This window comes from Amphiura filiformis, chromosome 1 (assembly GCF_039555335.1).
Source record: "Amphiura filiformis chromosome 1, Afil_fr2py, whole genome shotgun sequence".
Classification (NCBI taxonomy): Eukaryota; Metazoa; Echinodermata; class Ophiuroidea; order Amphilepidida; family Amphiuridae; genus Amphiura; species Amphiura filiformis.
Genome location: NC_092628.1, coordinates 86,745,606 through 86,765,490, shown reverse-complemented (window position 1 = coordinate 86,765,490; position 19,885 = coordinate 86,745,606). Strand labels below are relative to the sequence as shown.

Below are 19,885 nucleotides of genomic sequence, written 5' to 3'. Positions count from 1 at the left end.
AATCCAGCTTTGTAAATGCTTGTTACTATCCTTAGAAACTGAAAATTCAATATTTCCGAGTTACAACTGATTTCGCTTGATCACATCACATGTACGAGGGGGTATCCAAAAGTTTTTGACATCACCCAGAAGTGAAAGAGCTATATTTCATCGATAAAGCTCCTTCACTTCTGGGTGATGTCAAACAACTTTTGGATACCCCCTCGTACAATCGCTGTCAAATTTTAATGCCATTTTTTACCAAAACTGATAATTTCAGTAATCGGCGTCAGGAAGGGTTAAACTTTCTGTCCCAATGGCTATCCTTATCCTCCATGGGGTTGTAATTACTAAATATAAAATTTCTCTGTCAATTTGTTGGATTCCATTTAAGGGGGTACTACACCCCTCGATAAATTATTGTCTATTTTTGCATTTTTCTCAAAACTAATAACACACTGGTAACAAAAGTTATGTATATTATAGGGCAAGGAATCCAATTACTACACTGGAATTTCAGTGACCCAAGACAAGCAGTTTGTTATTTATGATAAAAAATAAGGTACCGCTAGGATGTACCTCAATTCCTATCATATATACTGAACCACTTGTCTTGAGTCACTGAAATTTCAGTGTAGTAATTGGATTCCTTGCCCCAATAATATACATAACTTTTGTTACTTACTATAGTGTTATTATTTTTTGAGAAAAATGCAAAAATAGTCACAAATTTACCACAGGGGTGTAGTACCCCTTAAGGTGTAAGTTGGAACATGTGTAAACATTAGAAATGTGCCAAAAAAATCAGATTTGAAAAAAATATGAACTTTTTAAAATTTTAAAAGATTGTATACTCTGGTTGCTCTACGAAAAAGGTATAAAAATCAAAACCACCAATCCCTCCAATTAGCTCCTGCTGATTTCCCATTATAGAACTATCAAAAAGTGTGCTAACAGGTTTCATAATAACATTATTACATAACAATTTTCTATCTTTTGGATTGTCTGCTGTGGTTCATCATTGGGGTGGGCTTGTCCAGCTGGAAGTGTAATTGACCAAAGGGGGTAATTATCAGTAATTGGGCCTGGATTCATCCCCTTTTTCGTAGCAAAAGCCAACTATACATTTTTATAGCTTAAAATTTGCAAGAATGTCAGCTTGAATAAGAATTTTGTATGATCATGGCAACAGGACATACTATTTTGAAATCATTCACTCTAAAGTAGGAAAGGACAGCTTTTCAGATTTTGATCACAAAGATGTCTTGGTGCACTTAATGCATCAAGTTTTGCCAGACTGTTGTCAGAAATGTGCGTTACAGCAATCAAAATGTTCACAAAAAATAAGGTCTGAGCGACATTTTCGTCAATCTAGTAGGTAAATCTGTAAATTTATCTTCATAAAAGAAATCGTGATAACCTTCACAGATTTGCACCCACAACAATAAAGGGAGCTGCAACCATATCAATTTACCAGCTTTTACCAAGGTGGGGGGGGGTCTTGGATTCTGACAGGGTACCCATGCTCGGTCCAAAACGAGCGCTACATGTAGATCTGAAACTCCCACTAGGTGTTATAAAAAAAAATCAAATTCACCTCTTCTAAGTCTCCAAAGTGGTATCAAATTTTCTGATTCCAACCCCATTTAACTTAAGGAATTTTTGATAAAAAAATGGAACAAAGAATGACTTTTTTTTTAAACTTTCAAAAGTAAATTCTGGTACAATAATTGTCATATTTGTGTACTTGTTCTTACAATGGGGGGCCTTTCACCAAAACTATTACTAACGGCGAAAACTAGTCCTGTTTTTTAATACGGGTATGTTTTTATAGAAATCTGGTCCCGCTAGGAATGATTTGTACAAATCTGATCCTGCTAGGGGTATATTTTTACTTAAAACTAGTCCTAGTAGGGGTTACCTCCAGGAACTCTGGATCTAGCATGAATTCCCTGCTAATCATTGAGACACCAAGGTGGGTCGGGAGGCTATATGTTGCGATTTTGGCCCAGTGAAATAAGATTTTGTGCACAATGCAAGGGTCAATTCAACAGATGCTGCTTGTCTGGCCATCCCCTACCCAAAATTTGGCAGGGGAGGCAATGATTTTTTGGCAGGTCGAGGGGAGGGGACAAGTGATTTTTGGCAGGACGAGGTGGGGGAAGCGATTTTTGGCAGGCCTTTTGGAAATTTTACCGCCCTAGCTCATCATTATTGCACAGCTAGCCCCTAGTAATCCAACAAAACTGCACAGAGACAAGAATTGATTTTGCAATTTGTTACTCATTTTATTTGCTGTGACAAAAAATAACATTTCTATTACCACAATTCATAGTTCAAAGTTAAGCATATTTAAGACATTTCAACTTTCACTTTAGACCTGGAAACCAAAAGTTAAGACGGAATTCCTGGTGGCTATGTTTCAAAATATATGTAGTAATCAAGCAAACTTTGTTTTGTCACTCATCAATTTGTAGAAGGGAAAGGAAAAACTATTAAACTCCAATTTTGATGCAAATGCCAAAATACTTATCACCTTTTTATTGGGCAATGTCAAATTGATATTGAGTGACTTCGTTTGCTTGATTGCATGCACTATTATAGAATGCTGGATATCGAATGGCTGGAAACCCAATTTGTTTCCCATTGTTATATATACAAATATTGCCTGCCTGTATGTTAGTGCAATGGTATAAATATATCACTATAAAAATGGACAATTCTATTTCACTTGGCTTTGCCTTGTGAAATGGAAAAGTCAAAATTTGACATTATGCTATATTATTGACCATTGCAAGCTCATGCATTCAATATTTGTATAACATATCATTGTGAACATGGCATACAGACGAATCACAGATACAATAAACTGGTCCCACATGACTTGTGGAGTGCCTTGAGTACCTGGCTTGGGTGATTTGCCAAGCTAGGTAGTAACCAAACATTCAAAAGCAAGTTAGCACTGCAGTACATTTGATGATGCCCTCTGTGGTCAATATAACACAAGAGGGGCTTGGATGTGGGTGGTTTATAATTGTCGGTTATTTGTTAGTATGTTATAATCTCAGCAGTATGATCCGTTTGGTTGATATTTGATCCTTTCATGGATCTGCCTCTTCTACAAAAGGAGGTTCTCCCTGCAAACACAGGTGCAAAAATACAGTTTTGTTTTTCGTGCTTTTCCAGCAATTGTCAGAAAGCGTACACACCAATTAAAGCAAGTGTAGAACTGGCATACACCCAAGCATGTGTTCCTTACGGACCAACCTAGGTAAACAAACATACAACAAGCACTTAATTTGAGATGACGTACAATACAGCCAACAGGGCATTTCAAGTTTATTTGTGACAAATACAGAGACAAGGAATTCTGCCTTCCTTTTTATAGATCTAAATTTAGATATCATTACCTTAAACACAGTACTACACTGCTTCAAAAATTTAGACTTTAAGAGCAACAATATTATTCGCTTTATTATAGGGAGACTATTTCGTCCATTTTGTGCAAAAAAGTAGTATCAGAAAGCTGCCTTTGCTGGTTTTTGTTTGGTTACATAAAATTCAGAAATGTTTGGTGTATGATATCTGGAACAGAATTTCTGAGTACCATCTTAACAACCTGACTAAATGTACAAATGACAGCCACTGCGGATACACTTTTCTTGCCCTCATGTGACGACTTATTACAGCAGGAAATGTTCAGCTTAACGGGGAACTACTGGAATGTGAACTTGTTAGCTTCATGCATATGCAACATACAGGACATTTACAAAATAGATTGTCATGTTTGTGACTTAGTACTGTCTGACTGTTTCAGCTTTATAGCCAAAGTTGAATGATGCCAATAAGGCAAAAACAAAGTTGTTTTAAAGCTCCAGCCCCCATTTTTTTAAATGTCCTGTGTTAAAGATTCTGTACTACATTTTTTTTTTATTCCTGATAAAATTGACCACTAATTTTGGAAAAAAGAAATGCAACATTCATAAACCAGACAATAGATTAATTCTTTTTGCCTTAACAGCAAAATATGAAAGGGCATTAACAATAGTGTCACCTGCAATTTAACTATGATATCTGCATGAAATTTCCCAAGTTTTACTAGTTTAAAATGTGTTCAGTCACAATTAACCTAAAGTACAGCAAAAAAAAACAAAGATACTGTTTTATGTTGACATTTGATTGGTAAACATGATAGAATTATATGCATTTCTCACTGACATTGTTGTCGTGATTTTTAACAATTCTACAAAAAATATGAAATTACTAATTTTCCCTAGAATGCAAAAATAAAGTATTAGGTATAAGAATTGTAATATTTTCAGGTTACAAAACGCTACTATAGCACATAAGCTCTTGGTACTTTGATAATGAAATGTATAAAATATAAGGGGATTCATTGCAGATATAATGGAATGAAAATTGGAAAAATAAAGAATCTTAGCAGTAAATGTAACAAATGAATAAATGCTGAAAATTAATTTTCAAGCTTGTTCTATATAGGAGTTTATAATCAAGTCTCTATTATATAGAGAATAGTTGTACATGCATATTTTATATTTTTATCAATATACTGATATAGAAAAAGAAACAACCTTGATATACTGGAAATATTTCCAATGATGCTAAGAGTAGATCCATCGGGTTTGTTGTTATACACCGCCAAACTCATTTCAAAGATCTGTGTTTAAGAGCCAAGTACACCTTGTTTTTCCCATGTTTACTGTACATTTGGAACTTTTCAAGGTCAAACCACAATTGGTTGGCAGGCCCGATCTGGCACATGGGCCATATTGAGAATTCCTGGTATTGACCATATGAAAGATTTATTTGGAACAAAACCAAACATTTTTACTCACTGTTGATGGTTGATAAGCATCATGTATTATGTTGCTTATGATCATATGTCATGTGTATGATCCTCTCCTGACTGATAATACACCCTCTTCAGTCCAGATGTCAAACTGGAAGTAAGAATCAACAATTGTCATTCTGAAGCTCATTAACCATGATAAAAACCCTCCATAGCAAGTTAAATATTTTTGGTTTTGTTCTAAATATCTTTCATATTATTTCCAATGCATGATGCATGATTTCACCCATCAGGCTGTCATCATTACTCTTCTTTGATCAACTTGCTGCCTACCTATCGGTGAAAGCTGAATAAAGCATATCTTTACATATTTTTTTTTTTTAATCAATGTAAATTCAAATTTGAGTGCCACATTCAAATTCACATTGGATTTGATTGGAAATTTAACTTTTGTTCCATACACATAAATTGTATTCCTACCTCGAGAAATTCAGATGGGACTCCAGGATAGACATTTTTTTGGACTTAAACGATCCTGGACCACAGGTGGTTTAAACCAAAATCTATGTTTAAACATGGCATTTTGGAGGCAGTTTACATAACAGTTAATACCAGCACACAACAAGGATGTAAGTAAATTCAATCTTCCAGAAGTGTATGAGTCTGTGATCAAATCCAAGGAATACAAGCTTTGTGTCTGAATCTTCAAGTAACAATGTATCAATACAGTTGCCCTTTCTTAAAATTGAATTTGATGATAAGTGACCAATGATATGTTCTATGTTTAAGCCAACAGCAACACACACTTTTCTGGTAAATCACATACCTTGCTGCCAGGTATGCATTCTAAATAGGAATGCATGAAGCAGAGTATTGCAGAATAAATATGCACACAATGTTCTCTAGTCATAGGGTCACACACATGTAAATAAGAAAATGTCATCCACAAACTTGGGCTTCTGACAGGATAATATGCCACACGAAAGAAGTTATATTAGCGAGGTCTGGACCTATTAATGTGTGTACTACACAATTACCCCCATCAACTAGGGGTGTGGTTACCCTAGGGTGGGGGCATGGCCGAGAGCACATATATACTATGATCAGCTCGTAATAGGCAAGAATTATTTGGTTTTTACTATTGCACAAGTCAAGAAAGTCCCAAGCAAAGCATAAATTCACAAAAGCATGCATCAGTCATGCAAAGCAACAGTTCAAATTGGTGCTGCACCCAACTATGTGTTTGCCATTCTATTTCAATCCACAATGTTATGAGTACCACCTGTTACAAGCTAATCAGAGTATAGGCTTAAAGTTAGCACATTTAACAAGGTATCTCTTGGAGGACCTCCTTTGGGAGTAAATATCTGTTTTCCGTGTGTATGCATTTCCAACCTACTTCCCTCCAACAAGATATTTCAATACTAATAACCAAATAGTTACCTACCTAGGGACCTGAACAAGCCTTGGTAACATTCAAAATGGCAAATTTACCATAGCCTGACAAATGGTGTTATTTGGGGTTCAGAGTCCCTAATGTGCTCTTTGGATGCAACATAAGTGTGAATATTCTATAGGGCCTACTTCATGCAAGTGATTTTAACAAAGTATGACATAATCTTTGGCATGTTCAGATTCAGGTAGATAATCCAGCACACACCACTTTGAAGATAATATAAAATGTTCCCTATGTAGCACTATCTCTCGCAACAGTATCAAGGTTAAGATTGATGTGCGCAGTGGAAGTGGATGCGGTAAATTTTAAGTTTTCAAAGGGGCCAAAAATGAAAAATGCTAAGATTTTAACAAAACTGGCCTGAAATCTTTTTGAACATTATAACAATAAGGAGTGATTGGCATTGTCTAGAATGCTTTGTTACTCGAGTAATAGACCATTACTGGTGCATTAGAGCATCCACATCCACTTCGCACATCAAACTTAATCTCGATAATGGTTCTAATGCATGTGACGATAACAAATGTACATAACATTAAACAGTTGAAATCTTTGTACAACATATATGTATTACCAATTGAAACCATTGTACAACATATGTAACAATTGAAACCCAGGTACAACATATGCAACTGGCTATGCAAACAGCCCAGCAGTTGTTCATTTGGTCATTCTGTTGAATATTGGAATAGAATCTGTTATCACCGCTCACTTTGTTAACCCAGCATGTAGAATGCCTTGTAGATTTTGCTTGTTTGAACTGATTTCTCCAGTGAACACAGCAACAACAATCCATCTCCTGGCCTGGTCTACACCAAGCTGACATCCATGGCCAGTCAAACTTTTGTGTCATTCGATAAATGCCACTTTCAAGACAAAGTGTCAGACAAATTCTTTTGTATGGTACATTATTTACTATAGTGCCTTGTAAACATCTTGAATTGCAATATACCAATAACCTCTATTTAATAGGGTACTATCACAGAGGAGGAAGAAAACAGCGAGAATACAACCAGTCAAAGTCCCTGTGTATTATATGGTGTAAGTTTTCGCATATTCATGAGGGCCGATTGTTCGATCGTGCAGTGTCTAACAATCACGCCAGCGCTGTGTGCCTTCGCATATACGCGATAGAGCGTTGCGTACTTTCGCGATTACGTGATAGACCGTGAAAATACGCAGTAATTGCATAGCAGTCTCGCCTGTCGCCTTTCATGGAATAATCGGCCCTCATTATAGGGTGATACTGAGACTTTGACTGGTTGTACGCTCTCTGTTTTCTTTCTCCTCTGTGGGTACTATTCAAAGAAATCATTCAAAAATTCCATACTTAATTTTATTAGCTCCATAAACATCACATGTGACACCTGTTTGAGTGCACATTATATTAGTAATAATTGATGACTTTTTCTGTGACAGTGGTAGTACTGTTGTATAATGAAATACTCAATTCTTGGAAACTATTATGATAAAAGTTGATATAGGGGAAAATATTAAACAGTAAAAATGTACTGAATCAAAGAAAGATAAACCATAAAATTTAGAAAATAATCTTACTGTTCATATTTTCAAATATAGTTCAGCTGAGTCTCTTGATTCAGTTCTGATGTTGTGAGAGAAGAAAGCCATTAATATACTGAAATTGAATCGTACTGTTAAGGAAGACTGCGGTCAATACAGTCAAAATCTGGCATGTTTCTTTCCTACATAATACTCTTCCCCAATGCAATAAGGATATTAGCCCCGCTATTTGTAACATAACCTATTTGCCACATCCACAAATCTTGTAATTACCAGTATGAGTTTGGTCTTATTTCTACAGAAATTTAGCTGAGCCTACACTTAGTTTTACCTTGAGTTTGGTACATATAGTGACAGTGCTTTTACGCTGTTGCAACACAAGCATATAAAAAAATAACCTTTATATGCATTGGTAAACACACGAGGTTCAATACGGCAACTCTAAATATACACCTACATCGCAACCAAACTCAGAGAGAAACATGGTATAGTATTTGGTTATATTGGCAAAGCCATGTTCCCCGGTATCATTACATACAATGGCATCCTTCCATGGCGGTACATTTGTGACCCAATCAAGCAAAAGGAGGACAATGTAGTGAACACTCCATTTTCAGATTTTCGCTTAATTTAATAGGAAGAACTTTCAATCTGCTTTAATTTGAGGTCCCCATTAAAATGTGACCTAAAATGCCATAGTTGACATCATTGGGTATTTAATAAAGAACATAAGAAGTTGGAATGATAAATCAGTAGATTTGGCATTTAAAGGAGGATTTCGTGATCCTAGCATCCTCTTTTTATGACATTTTTCAGTAGATATCCACGAAAAAAGCTTATTTCCAAAATTTCAGTTGATTTCGATTTTTCGTTTGCGAGTTAAGCATTCTTATGTGTATTACACTGCTCCATAGACAATGTGTTGTAATTTCGTTCTGGTGCACCAGAACGAAATTCAAATTTAGCGATATTTTTGCTAAATGAATTAATCTGCAAGAAATATTTGGTACATAAACATTATGTAGCCAGAGGTATCCAGTGGTGTAAAAATCTCAACTTTTTTGGGAAAAGTGGGGGATGAGGCTGTGGATCATTTAAATGCCCCTTTAAGACAGAAATATTACCATATGCTAATTAGGGTTAGGGGTCATTTACCGATAAATCAGCTCACAATGCAAAACATCTTTGGTGATATTGTCCTTATTTTGTTAGATCAGGTCATATTTAATAAAGCTTTGTTATATATATCATGATTCATTTCTTATTTTAACAGTAAGCTTATATCAATTATACTTCTACAATTTTTACAAAAATAGTTGACTACATTTTTATTTCTACCTTGCAAGTTATAGTTACATCTTAATATATGGATGCTGACAAATATATGGAATGCTGGTATGACAATGTCATACAAACTATTATAATCTTTTAGTATGGTACAGGGTGTCCCCAAAACAATGCCAAAATAACTCATTTCGATGTGTCATTGACACAATGACGTAACTCCATTTTGGCCATTCTGAGAAAAATGAGTAGAAAGATAATGGTCCACATTGACTTGTGTAGTTATGTCTATGTTTCACTGGCCATTGATTTCAATGGGGTGCTAAATGGAGTTACTTCTATGTGTTTATTGGAAAGTGCTCATGTTTCTGAAAAGTTTGATATCAAAATCTCACTTTTGCAAAAAATGGAGTTATGTCTTTGTGTCACTGACTCCTCCATTTGACATCTGACAAGATTCACCGTTGGGATGTCCAAAATACTTCCAATTCATTTAAAACACCTTTTACATTTTTTATCACTGTAATCAAGGTATCCATTAGCAAGACCACATAATGTTATCTTGTACAACAGTTTTAATTTCAGGTTCATAATCAAGGTTGTGAAAATAGTTAATTCTTAATTTATGAAAAATTATGGCAAATATATTGATAAAAAAATGATTCATGTGGTCCAGTATAAAAGAACTGCTGATATCTGAAACATCAACAAGTGGTCATACTCAAATGGATACCCTATTTACAGCAATGGATACCCTGTCCAATGCATGTGATATGGCAAGACTAATAGGAGTAGTAACTTCTAGCTTTCTTTGGATTCAAGGATGGTTTCAAAAGAGAACGGCATAAATGCATAACCATCACCTTTGTAGAACTTGTTCTGAAATTCAACCCTGCAAAGAAGAGAAAAACAATGATATGTAAGAGAATTAAGAGAGATGGTCCTGCTTCATCACAAACTGTGTTTCACCTTGTTTTAATGAGTAATAATACAGTTGATGTGCTAAAAATGGACTACAAGGATTTAAACTGTTGTCATCAGGCAAGGGGTGCAACCAGTGACTGGGTGCTAAAATGCCCTTTGAAATAATATGAAATGGGATGGAAAGATGATATTTTATGTTAAATCAGCCTTTCTTTTGTACCCGTTTCCCTTCTAACAAGTTTCTCCATTAGCAGAACTTTTCTAAATCCCCTGACTTGACCAAGCTGGATACCCACCTGCTGCTGAGTAACAGCAGATCACATAAGCAGCTGCACTGCCATAATTATGTGATGGACGATTTAAGTATGTGACTTTGAAAATCATTCCTGCTTTTTATTTGAGTAAATTATGTTGTTAGTTCATCCATACTTACCAGTGTAACCTCAGAGCATGGAGGAATGCAGATAAGCCTTCCATAACTAGCAATATAGCTATCGTCATCACAGCCCAGGCAACAAACACAAACGGCATGAGAAAACCTCCCAAAATAGATGGTATCATTGTGGCTTTCTGTAGCACCATGAACCACAGTACTTCAGAAAGTTCTGATCAAAACGAAATAGAAAAAATGTCAGAGAGACCTTTTTTGTCTTTTCCTTATAAAAAAAGGTTTCCAGAGATGCCACTGAGGTCTTGACAATTAAATGGAAATCAATAAATGTTAGATAACTAAAAAAGTATCTGATCAAGTGGATGCGGTAGGCGCGAAGGCGAAGCCTTTAACAGGTGAGGTCCACTCCAGGGGCAAATTTACACCAAAAAATCCCAGGAATTTCTGTATAAATACAGAAAAGTGGCATCTCTGGATATCTTCCTTACTGGATATACTGAATACAGCTGAATGATCAAAGTATACTCCTGGTCAGAAACAAATCTCCCTCTTTGTTTACTCTCAGGAGGAATCAGAACAGCATGATGTGTCATAACCAAGTGTATCTCTGCTTTGCATCAACATGTTTTTTTCTGAAACTCACTCATCAGAGAAAAGATCTAGGACATTGATAAGATTTCAGTACAACACTACATATCATTTACATTGTTCATCAACTTTTAGAGCAAAATGAGAGAGAAAAACAATGCGCAATTGTTTTCCTCAAGTCACTCAGCAGTGAGCAGATGGGGACAAAGAATATAGTAAAAATTTACCACATGCGTACTGGCAACCAAATTAATCAAGTCAGAAACATTTCCATATCCACAGCCATATCTTCTTCAGAAATCCCAATTGAACAATGTGTTTGTAATGCCATTGGTGTTATTATGGAAGCATATATGTGACCAGCTCCAACAAAACCCGCAACAAGTCGCCAGGTATGTTTTTGAGTTATAGGATTTTTAAAGATGACATTCCCATTAAAAAAATCAAATTTGTGAATTCTTAATTTCATGGTATTTAACCTTGGGACTAAGTGGACTTTCAATTCCTTGAAAGTACTTATTAAAAAGAGGTTTATTTAATCAATGATTGACAGTTGAACTATGATAATCCCTATTCAATCCTGTGTAAAACAGGAAACTAACTAGCACATTACTCAAAAATAGAAATTTGGCAAAAATATCAAAGTATCATTTACAAAATTATCCATATCTTGAAATGTACTGATGCTATGTATATAATTTTGGTATCATTTTAAAGCTTATTGTCAAATCATGAAATGTCAAAAATGTGACTTGTTCCTGGTTTGTTGGAACGGGTCACATATACTAACCTGCATGGGCCAGACTGAGAGCCCACAGACGTAGATATGAAGCTGTATTAGAGATGCAACCTAGACAGTACTCTATAGTCTCTATGGCATGGTGTAAAAACTCTTCACCAAATTCATACTGTAACAAGGCAAAACAAAAAATGGCTGCTAATTACTGCTTTAATTTATTAAATGATTTATACATGACCATCCACATAGAAATACAGCAGTTGTAAGAAAACCCCATTTTAAGACTAAAATATACATTTAAAGCAAGCATATCTCAGGGATAATGGGCAACATTTCCTGAAAATCCATCTGGTCCTTGGAGAGGTGGCCGAGGGCTTGCATGCGGTATTGAACATTTAAGGGGGTTTCACCGGGGAATAGGCTGCAGGGTATCACCCCCCTCCTAAAAAATTTTTTTGGCTCTTTTTATGACAAAAAATCTTCATCCCATTCAGGAAATGCATTTTACATTTCTGGATTTTTTTTTTCATTTCCAGATTTTTTTGCCAAATTTCCGGAATTCCGGTAATTTTCGCAAGATTTATATCCCTGATATCTTTAACTTGGTTAAGAAATCTGAGTTGACATGTTCAAAGACAACTGCCATGTTTTGATGTGAAATGTATTAAGTTTTTCAAACCATGTAATATACTCTAGTAAACAACAACAAAATATATAGCTCATTGGTGATAGTAAATGCCCTTGGGCAATGCATTTTCAACCTTCCTACATTTATGCTCACACTCACAGTGACATATCATTATACTTCCACAAGCACCAAAGGCTCAAAACCAATCACTCTTACCTCCTCCTCATCATGGTGTTCTTGTGCCCTCGTTTCAACCACATTCATGTCCAATTCCACATGCTGCGGGTAACTGTCTCCGCTACTCGTCATCCCATCATGGCTGGTACTCTGACTCTCTCCGTCTTTGACCCCGTTATCTTGGGATTCTCTGTGTACCACGATGCGGGCTTCATCTTCTTGGTCCCCACCACGACGCTGCATGAGAATGGCCAGTATTCGTGCATTGTTTTTCTACCGTCAAGTAGTTGTGGTTTTTAGTGGTTGGTTGAATGACAGTGACAACAACGCAGCAAAAGATGAGCAAATTTTTAAAACGGAAAATAAAATAAAAAAGAAGTGCCACTCTATCTTTTGAATTTCATAGCAGAAATATAAATTATAAAAGCTTTCAGATAGGTTGGAGGGGAGGTTTGGTGGAGGTCTGGCGTTAGTAGGAAGCAGTTTGATAGCCCATCACTGATATCTACTGAGCAAGAGGAAGTCATCCATGCATGAGTTAGTTGAAGCAGACATGACAAAGGTTAGGTGTGTACTGAGATGACATGATTATGACAATTGTTTATGAATTAGCTTTGAACATGAATTGAGATTTCATTTATCAAGATCATACTAGTTGAGCTGAATGCAGTAAGGTGTACAGAAACGTTTCTTCCCTGAGTCAAATTTTGACTATAAGAATTGGGTGTGATTTTTTTTCTTTCCGAGTCAGATTGACGGCACCACTCGTTATTTCCCCCCCTTAATCAGCTATTACTTGTTATTTTAGCATACCCAGACAATTATTCCCCAATAAGGATATTGTAGTGTCACATTTCCCCTGTTTTTACTTTTATCCATTGCTAGTGTGATATGGTTGTAACCTCTTGGATCTATCCCCTAGTTACCTGCTGGTCAGTTGCAACAGATTTTCCCTGTTTTTATGTAATGATTATTTGAAAATTTGAAAAGTTCTTAGCCTGGCCCACTTTTGGTCCGATCCATGTCAATGTGGGACAACTTGGAAATTCAGACTCCTCATTTTTGCATTCTTATTTGTTTCTGCAAATATTTGACTGTACACCTTGCTCACTTTTATGATCCTGACAAATGATATTATTTTATTAGCAGCGAGGCGATAGTGTTAGTTAAGCTGCGCTGCAATGATGTACACAACAATGAGCTATGGAGGTTTACAACAAAGAGTTTCATAAAACAAAGAGTAACATAACACTACTCCAATCACTATGACCAAAAACAATACAATCCAAAAGGCACAGTTCCTTAACCTCAATATACTAATGAACTTAATGAACTATGGCATTTGGAAATGAGACCATTGTATAGTCTGTCTCATCTCAAGTTGAGAGTAACGCCATGTTGGATTTTGCAATGGCAGATTCCAATTGTATGCGCTACCCTAATCCTTTTGGGCATATTACACATGCGTAGGAGGGCAATTTGTCTGTACGCTGATGATGCAATCGCATAAGCGCATTGATTCGAATCTGCCGCAATGAAATCCAACATGGCGTTACTCTCAACTTGAGACGAGACAGACTATAGCTGCAATAGCTCATACTACACATAATACACACAAAACAAATTCAACAATAATCACCTTGCCCGATATTATATTTGTTATATTTGTTTCAACACTACTTAATGTGATATCAAGTCATGAAGAAACTTTAAAATAACAAGTCAGTGCTTTTCATATTTATCCCTATAAATAGCATAATTGACTGTTTCAAATAATTGAATACTTGTAGAATTTTGATTTAAAGATCCCACAGACGCAAATATATAGTATCAGGCAAACTTCTATAATAAGGTAAAAACCAAGTAGATATTAATTATGCCATCAATGACATTGGGTCGTATTTGTGGTACATATTCAAGTATGCATGCAGCACCACCGCATTATACCACTAGAGTTCACAAGGTAGCATGCTCAATGTATTACCACTGTAGAGACAAACTGAACAGAAATCATACAGAAAATTGAAGAGACACACAAGTGGAAAAGACAAGAGAGGAAATGGAAAATGTTAAGAAAGAATGAGTGGTGAGACAAATGGATGAAGACAGACAGATAAAGAGTAAGAATGAGAAAGAGACAGAGAGAGAGAGAGGAGAGGGCATTCAGAAGTGATACATTAAATCTTAGGAAATTTAAACACCTGTACTTCAATTAAATCAGATACTGATTTGAGGGTTACAAAACTGTCTAGGTTACAGTGATGAGATTCAATCTCAAAGAATTATCACTGTAACTGACATTTTGACAGTTGTCTATTCCATTTTCAGACAATATAAGACAATATGTAGTAAGCTTGCAATATGATTGTTTGATATATGGTATGGTGGAACGTTTTGAGTACCTTGATTATAGGTTAATACATGTAAATGCCTATCACTTGTTGAGGGTGAAATTGTACAAAATAATGCATGCCTACTGAGATGTAGATGCGTATAATGCACAAGCCCCGAAGAGGGGAGTGCATTAGACCTATCAACATCTCAGTACAAGTGCATTATTTTGTACAATTTCATTCCCAACAAGTTATACACATTTATCAACCTATTTCATACATAAGAAATCCCATGATTTTTATAACAAAATTGTCACTAAAAATGTTGGAAAATGCAAGCAAATATAAATGCATCCACCCGCAAGTAAAATGAACGTAAGCACTGCACATACTACGCTGAGTAAGTACCCATGCAATTATACAATATTTATGCACAGCCTTTGTATTGAATAGTAGCAATGCAAACACAGTCATTCCAAATCAATGTCAAAATATCGTACAGTGCATGCAAATATCAGACATACATGTATTATTCCTATCTACCAGCGCCAGTAAATATCCATGCAATAACTGTCTTAATATAATTTGACAGTTGCATTCACAACCAACTTACTCAATATTGCCAAACTCCAAAATACAAAACTAAATAAATTTCAGACTGCATGTGCAATTTATACTAATTTGTCTATAAAATGTTCACTTTTTTTTTGGAGTGTCCCTACAGCTAAAAAAAGTGATCATTTGTGTCCATGTCATACTCTATCAATGATTTCAAAATGGATACAAAGTCAATGCATTTTGACATCTACAGCCCCTGTGTGGGAGATTAATCAACTTTTATCTTATCATCAAAATTTACTGTTAAAAAAGTCAATCTTCACTCTGCAACAATCTCACACTTTTGACAGTTTTAAATATTACACATCTCAAGACTTCCACACCAAATAAACATTTTCATACAGTTTTAAGAGTGCTAAAAATGCACAAATGAATGTAGCCCAAAAAAACACTTTACATGTCTTGATACCAGGGTCATGATTTGACAATGATTGTCAGCAATGAAATGGCTGGTCACAAATCCATGATATAACCTGATATATAAATGACATCACAGGAGCACGGCTCATCCTAACTAAACTCTATGACACCTACACCATTGACTTGAGACTGGAAATAACAAACCACACCACTCATGCAATGTCTAATACAAGACTTATACCAGGTGACTATATGTTGCTATGCCATCTGCAATGATCAAGCACAACCACAAATGGTGCTCAACCATACACTAATACCAGGTTACTCTCCTAGATCAAAGTAAACCTGCAATTTTGTCTTAACATGGATAGTTTTGTATATATGGATCATAGGGATATTGCTGGTCTGTACATGTACATGTTAAATAGAAAACATATATGCACCTCTTTCCTAGTTCAGTGCATCACAAACTAAGCCAAAGGTTTTATTTTTTCCAATAAAAGTTGATCAACTTTTCATAAAACAGTGCTGATTAATGTTATTGCAAATTAACGGTCTTGAACGAACATTGTATTACTTGAATGGTCATTCACTTGTTTATGACTTAGAGCATACAGCATGTGTGCTAGAACTCAAAATGCAGTTTCTCCAATTGCCTGATTAATAACCCTACTTAGCTGCAGATGACATATCAACTTCAAAACTAAAGGAAGAATTAAATCAATTAATAAAGGAGACAAAACGCTTGCCCAAACTGCAGACAAGGGGTTTTCCTCAGAAGAGATACGATCATAGTTCCTTACGTAAAGCTACAGACGACAAGATAGGAGAAAAGAATCACAGACTTAAAGAGGAGACATAAAGTTGGGCCCTACCAGGGTTGCTCAAAATATTTTTAAAGCTCCTACTTTCTGTATGTATGCAATGACTTGGTGAAATATGATCAGAATCATGTATGTATCCTGGTCTTTACAAATAATACTGCATACTTGGTAATGTAAAAGCATATAGCATAATATCAATAGGCAACAGACATTGGGTTGTTTCAAGTATTTGATTTACAAATTGTAACTTGCAGACAAAGAAAATTTGGGTCTTTTCTTAAAGTTTGTGTAAATCTGCTGTAATTCATGGTAAGCTACTGATGAGTTTCCAGTAACAGAGCATCACTCATTTCAATAATTTTGTCAATACCTTTATGACTGTTAGGAGGTAGGCCGAGCACCAATCAATTAAAATGTGCATTGGAGACCAGTGCTGGGTATATTTTCTTTTCTTTTTTTTAAATGATCGCATGATTTTCTGACTAGATTAGTAACTCCACATCAAGAAGGATGACTACAGAACTGTCATCTTAATGTTTTGTTAGTCAAAAGGGTTGATCAGGTCAAGCTACCGAGCAAATTCAATGGAACTAAAATTTACAAAACCACTGAAAACCCCTAACTAAATCAAACACTTGAACCTGCCCACCATCTGACAGGGAAATGAGATCTTAATAGGCCAAACAGTATTGCTATTCACCATAGTAGTGATGCAACAGGATTAATTACCATAGCGATAGGTGAAAACAATATTTGAATGTATTGCCCTGCACTATAAGTAAGCTGCACTCATCACCTGTCATGTCTGTGTGCAATCATCCAATACCACTCTTTTTGAAAACACTAATTGTACAGGTGTGAGTGAAACATTCATTGACTCAGCATAATGTGCAATTTTCACTGAATTACGATCCAGGTCTTTATGCCTATTCTTATCCTTGATAATCAATGGTGCGATGCACAGTTACAGCACGCCTAGTGCAGGGCAACACATTCAAAAATAGTTTTCACCTGTAGCTATGTTGCATCACTACTTCAATGGCTAATACAGTTTCACTAAAATGAGGAGTAATTGAATTGAACAACATCTCCTTCTTTAAAATCTGTGCAGAAAAATTGACCTTCACAAATAAAACTCTACCAAAAAACACTGCATATCCTACAAAAAATGAAATGCAATTAAGTGATTAAAAATCATGTCAAGCAGCATTATGAAGATGGCCAAAAAAAGGAATAGTTTTCTTGCCAAATGTTGTCCGACTGGATTGTCATCTTCTGGAAGTCGAGAATAGTTGTAAGACATCTATACAAGGAGGAAAATGTGCATCATGATATCATGATTTATTAAAAGCCATGCAGGTAACAGCAGGTTGCTTCATATCATTATTACTTATTCTTTATTAGTAAAGATGGTAATCCAATGAAGAACATTAACACTTTCTGACTTTCTCATTCATTAATGTTATTCCCACATACATATTATAATCTGTCAAATATGTTACATGAAGTAAACTTATGAATTCAATCTGCTTTGTGGCATGACCTCCATCTTCGAAAGGTATACTAATGTAATGAATACAAAATTGTGAATCGGCAAAATGTGCATGGTATCAAAACAATTGTCTAGGCCTATTTAAATAGAATTACTTCACACAACAAATGAGACAGAGTTATAGATATATTACATTACTCACATTTGAGTGATGTTTCACTACTAGTACTACACTAGTGGTTTTATTAGACTGGCAACCCATCACATCTGACTGGTTCCTTTTTTATAGGCAACTGGAACTACTGTAGTGGGCTTGATGAGTTGGTCACATATGCTATTAGGTGAATAGGCTGCCTCGTCCTTGTTTAGAGTGACTTTTCATTTTCTGCGGATCCAACTGGCTTCTTTAGGCAGTCAAATGTGATGGATTGCTAGTCTGATGAAACCACTAGTGTAGTAGTGAAATGTCACTAAAAATGTGATTAAAGATCTACATTTTCATGGAATTGTCCACAAAGAATACAAAATTTCCAGTCTTAATTAACATTCCAGATGAACTTGTTGCAAATACCTACACATCCTTTATAAAACTGGTTTGTGCATTAACTTATGCATGTTTTTGGATAAATTATTATGAAGAACAGAAGTAGAGCTTGGTCAAATGTGTGTCATTTATGAGTGACATGATGGACCTTCATGCACTGGTTATCATGCTATTATACAGTTTGGTTGTGAACAAGCTTTAGGAAGAAGGAATTATTGAATAGTGAGAGAGCAAAAGTTAAGAGTACAAAATAAATTGTTATAATTATGTGACTGTGCACCACTAATGGGCTGTAATGTCGGTATTGTCACTTTTTGAGATATTGGACATGGCAAATTTTCCTCAATATAAGCATTACATTGTTGATACATTACATGTTCCTGCTTGTTTGCAAGGTAGTAAAGATCGGTAAAAGAGCTGAGAAATACTTTCTTTTGTATTGTCTTTTAAGAGGTTATATTGACCATATATCTCAAAATAAGTTCTGCTGACATTACAGCCTATTCTTTGTGGATGGTCACATATATGATTATAAACATTCATAAATCAAAATTTAATGTAAATTCACACAACAATGTTAAATACTGCACAACAAGTGGTTTAATGAACTCTGTGAAGGGTAATCGAAATCTAGCTGAAATACAGTTAAATTTAATGACACGGTGTATTTAACATTCAAATCAATCTCCCCTGTAGGAGTGTTGGGTGTGTGCAAAGCCAGTAGAATAAATGGGGTGGGTTTGAGGTGTGTGTGTGAGTGAGATGTATGTGTATTTGAATCCTTGTATGTGTCCAATTGTATGAAGGGTAATATTTGTCTTGGTGTATGTAGGGGTGTGTATGTATGCAAGTTAACTACATATATTGTAGTGTGTGCACATTTAACGCCTCATTCCTTTGTGTGTACACATCTATTTCTGTGAGCATATATGTTCTGCTCTTGATTATATTCGTGCATTTAATTTCGTTAAGAAGAAATCTTTTCAAGCACAATGTACCCGTACAAAAACCAAATAAGACTTAAAAATTAATTTCAAACTTCAAAACCATTTACAAACACAAAATTTTACTTTAAGTCTTTGTCATATACATTTCACACCCTGACATTTTTATTGATATCTTGTATTTTATGTGAACAATAATGCATTATATTGAGTTTCATATAAGTTATTTGAAGGGAAATGGTAAATTTTTAAATAATTATGCTGACATATAAC

General features: G+C 35.4%; 1 protein-coding gene across 1 annotated transcript in view; it reads right to left on the bottom strand.

Annotated features, from left to right (window-relative positions):
• Window positions 1–9,079: 9,079 nt before the first annotated feature.
• The window catches only part of LOC140155751 (V-type proton ATPase 116 kDa subunit a 1-like), a 71,555-nt gene continuing 60,749 nt past the window's right edge, over window positions 9,080–19,885 (bottom strand). The window contains exons 19-23 of the mRNA XM_072178708.1: window positions 16,558–16,617; window positions 12,537–12,734; window positions 11,744–11,861; window positions 10,408–10,579; window positions 9,080–9,942 (exon numbers count right to left, since the gene is read on the bottom strand). Of these exons, the coding sequence (XP_072034809.1) occupies window positions 9,852–9,942; window positions 10,408–10,579; window positions 11,744–11,861; window positions 12,537–12,734; window positions 16,558–16,617 (639 nt within the window). The 3' untranslated portion in view covers window positions 9,080–9,851. The remainder of the gene's footprint in view (window positions 9,943–10,407; window positions 10,580–11,743; window positions 11,862–12,536; window positions 12,735–16,557; window positions 16,618–19,885) is intronic.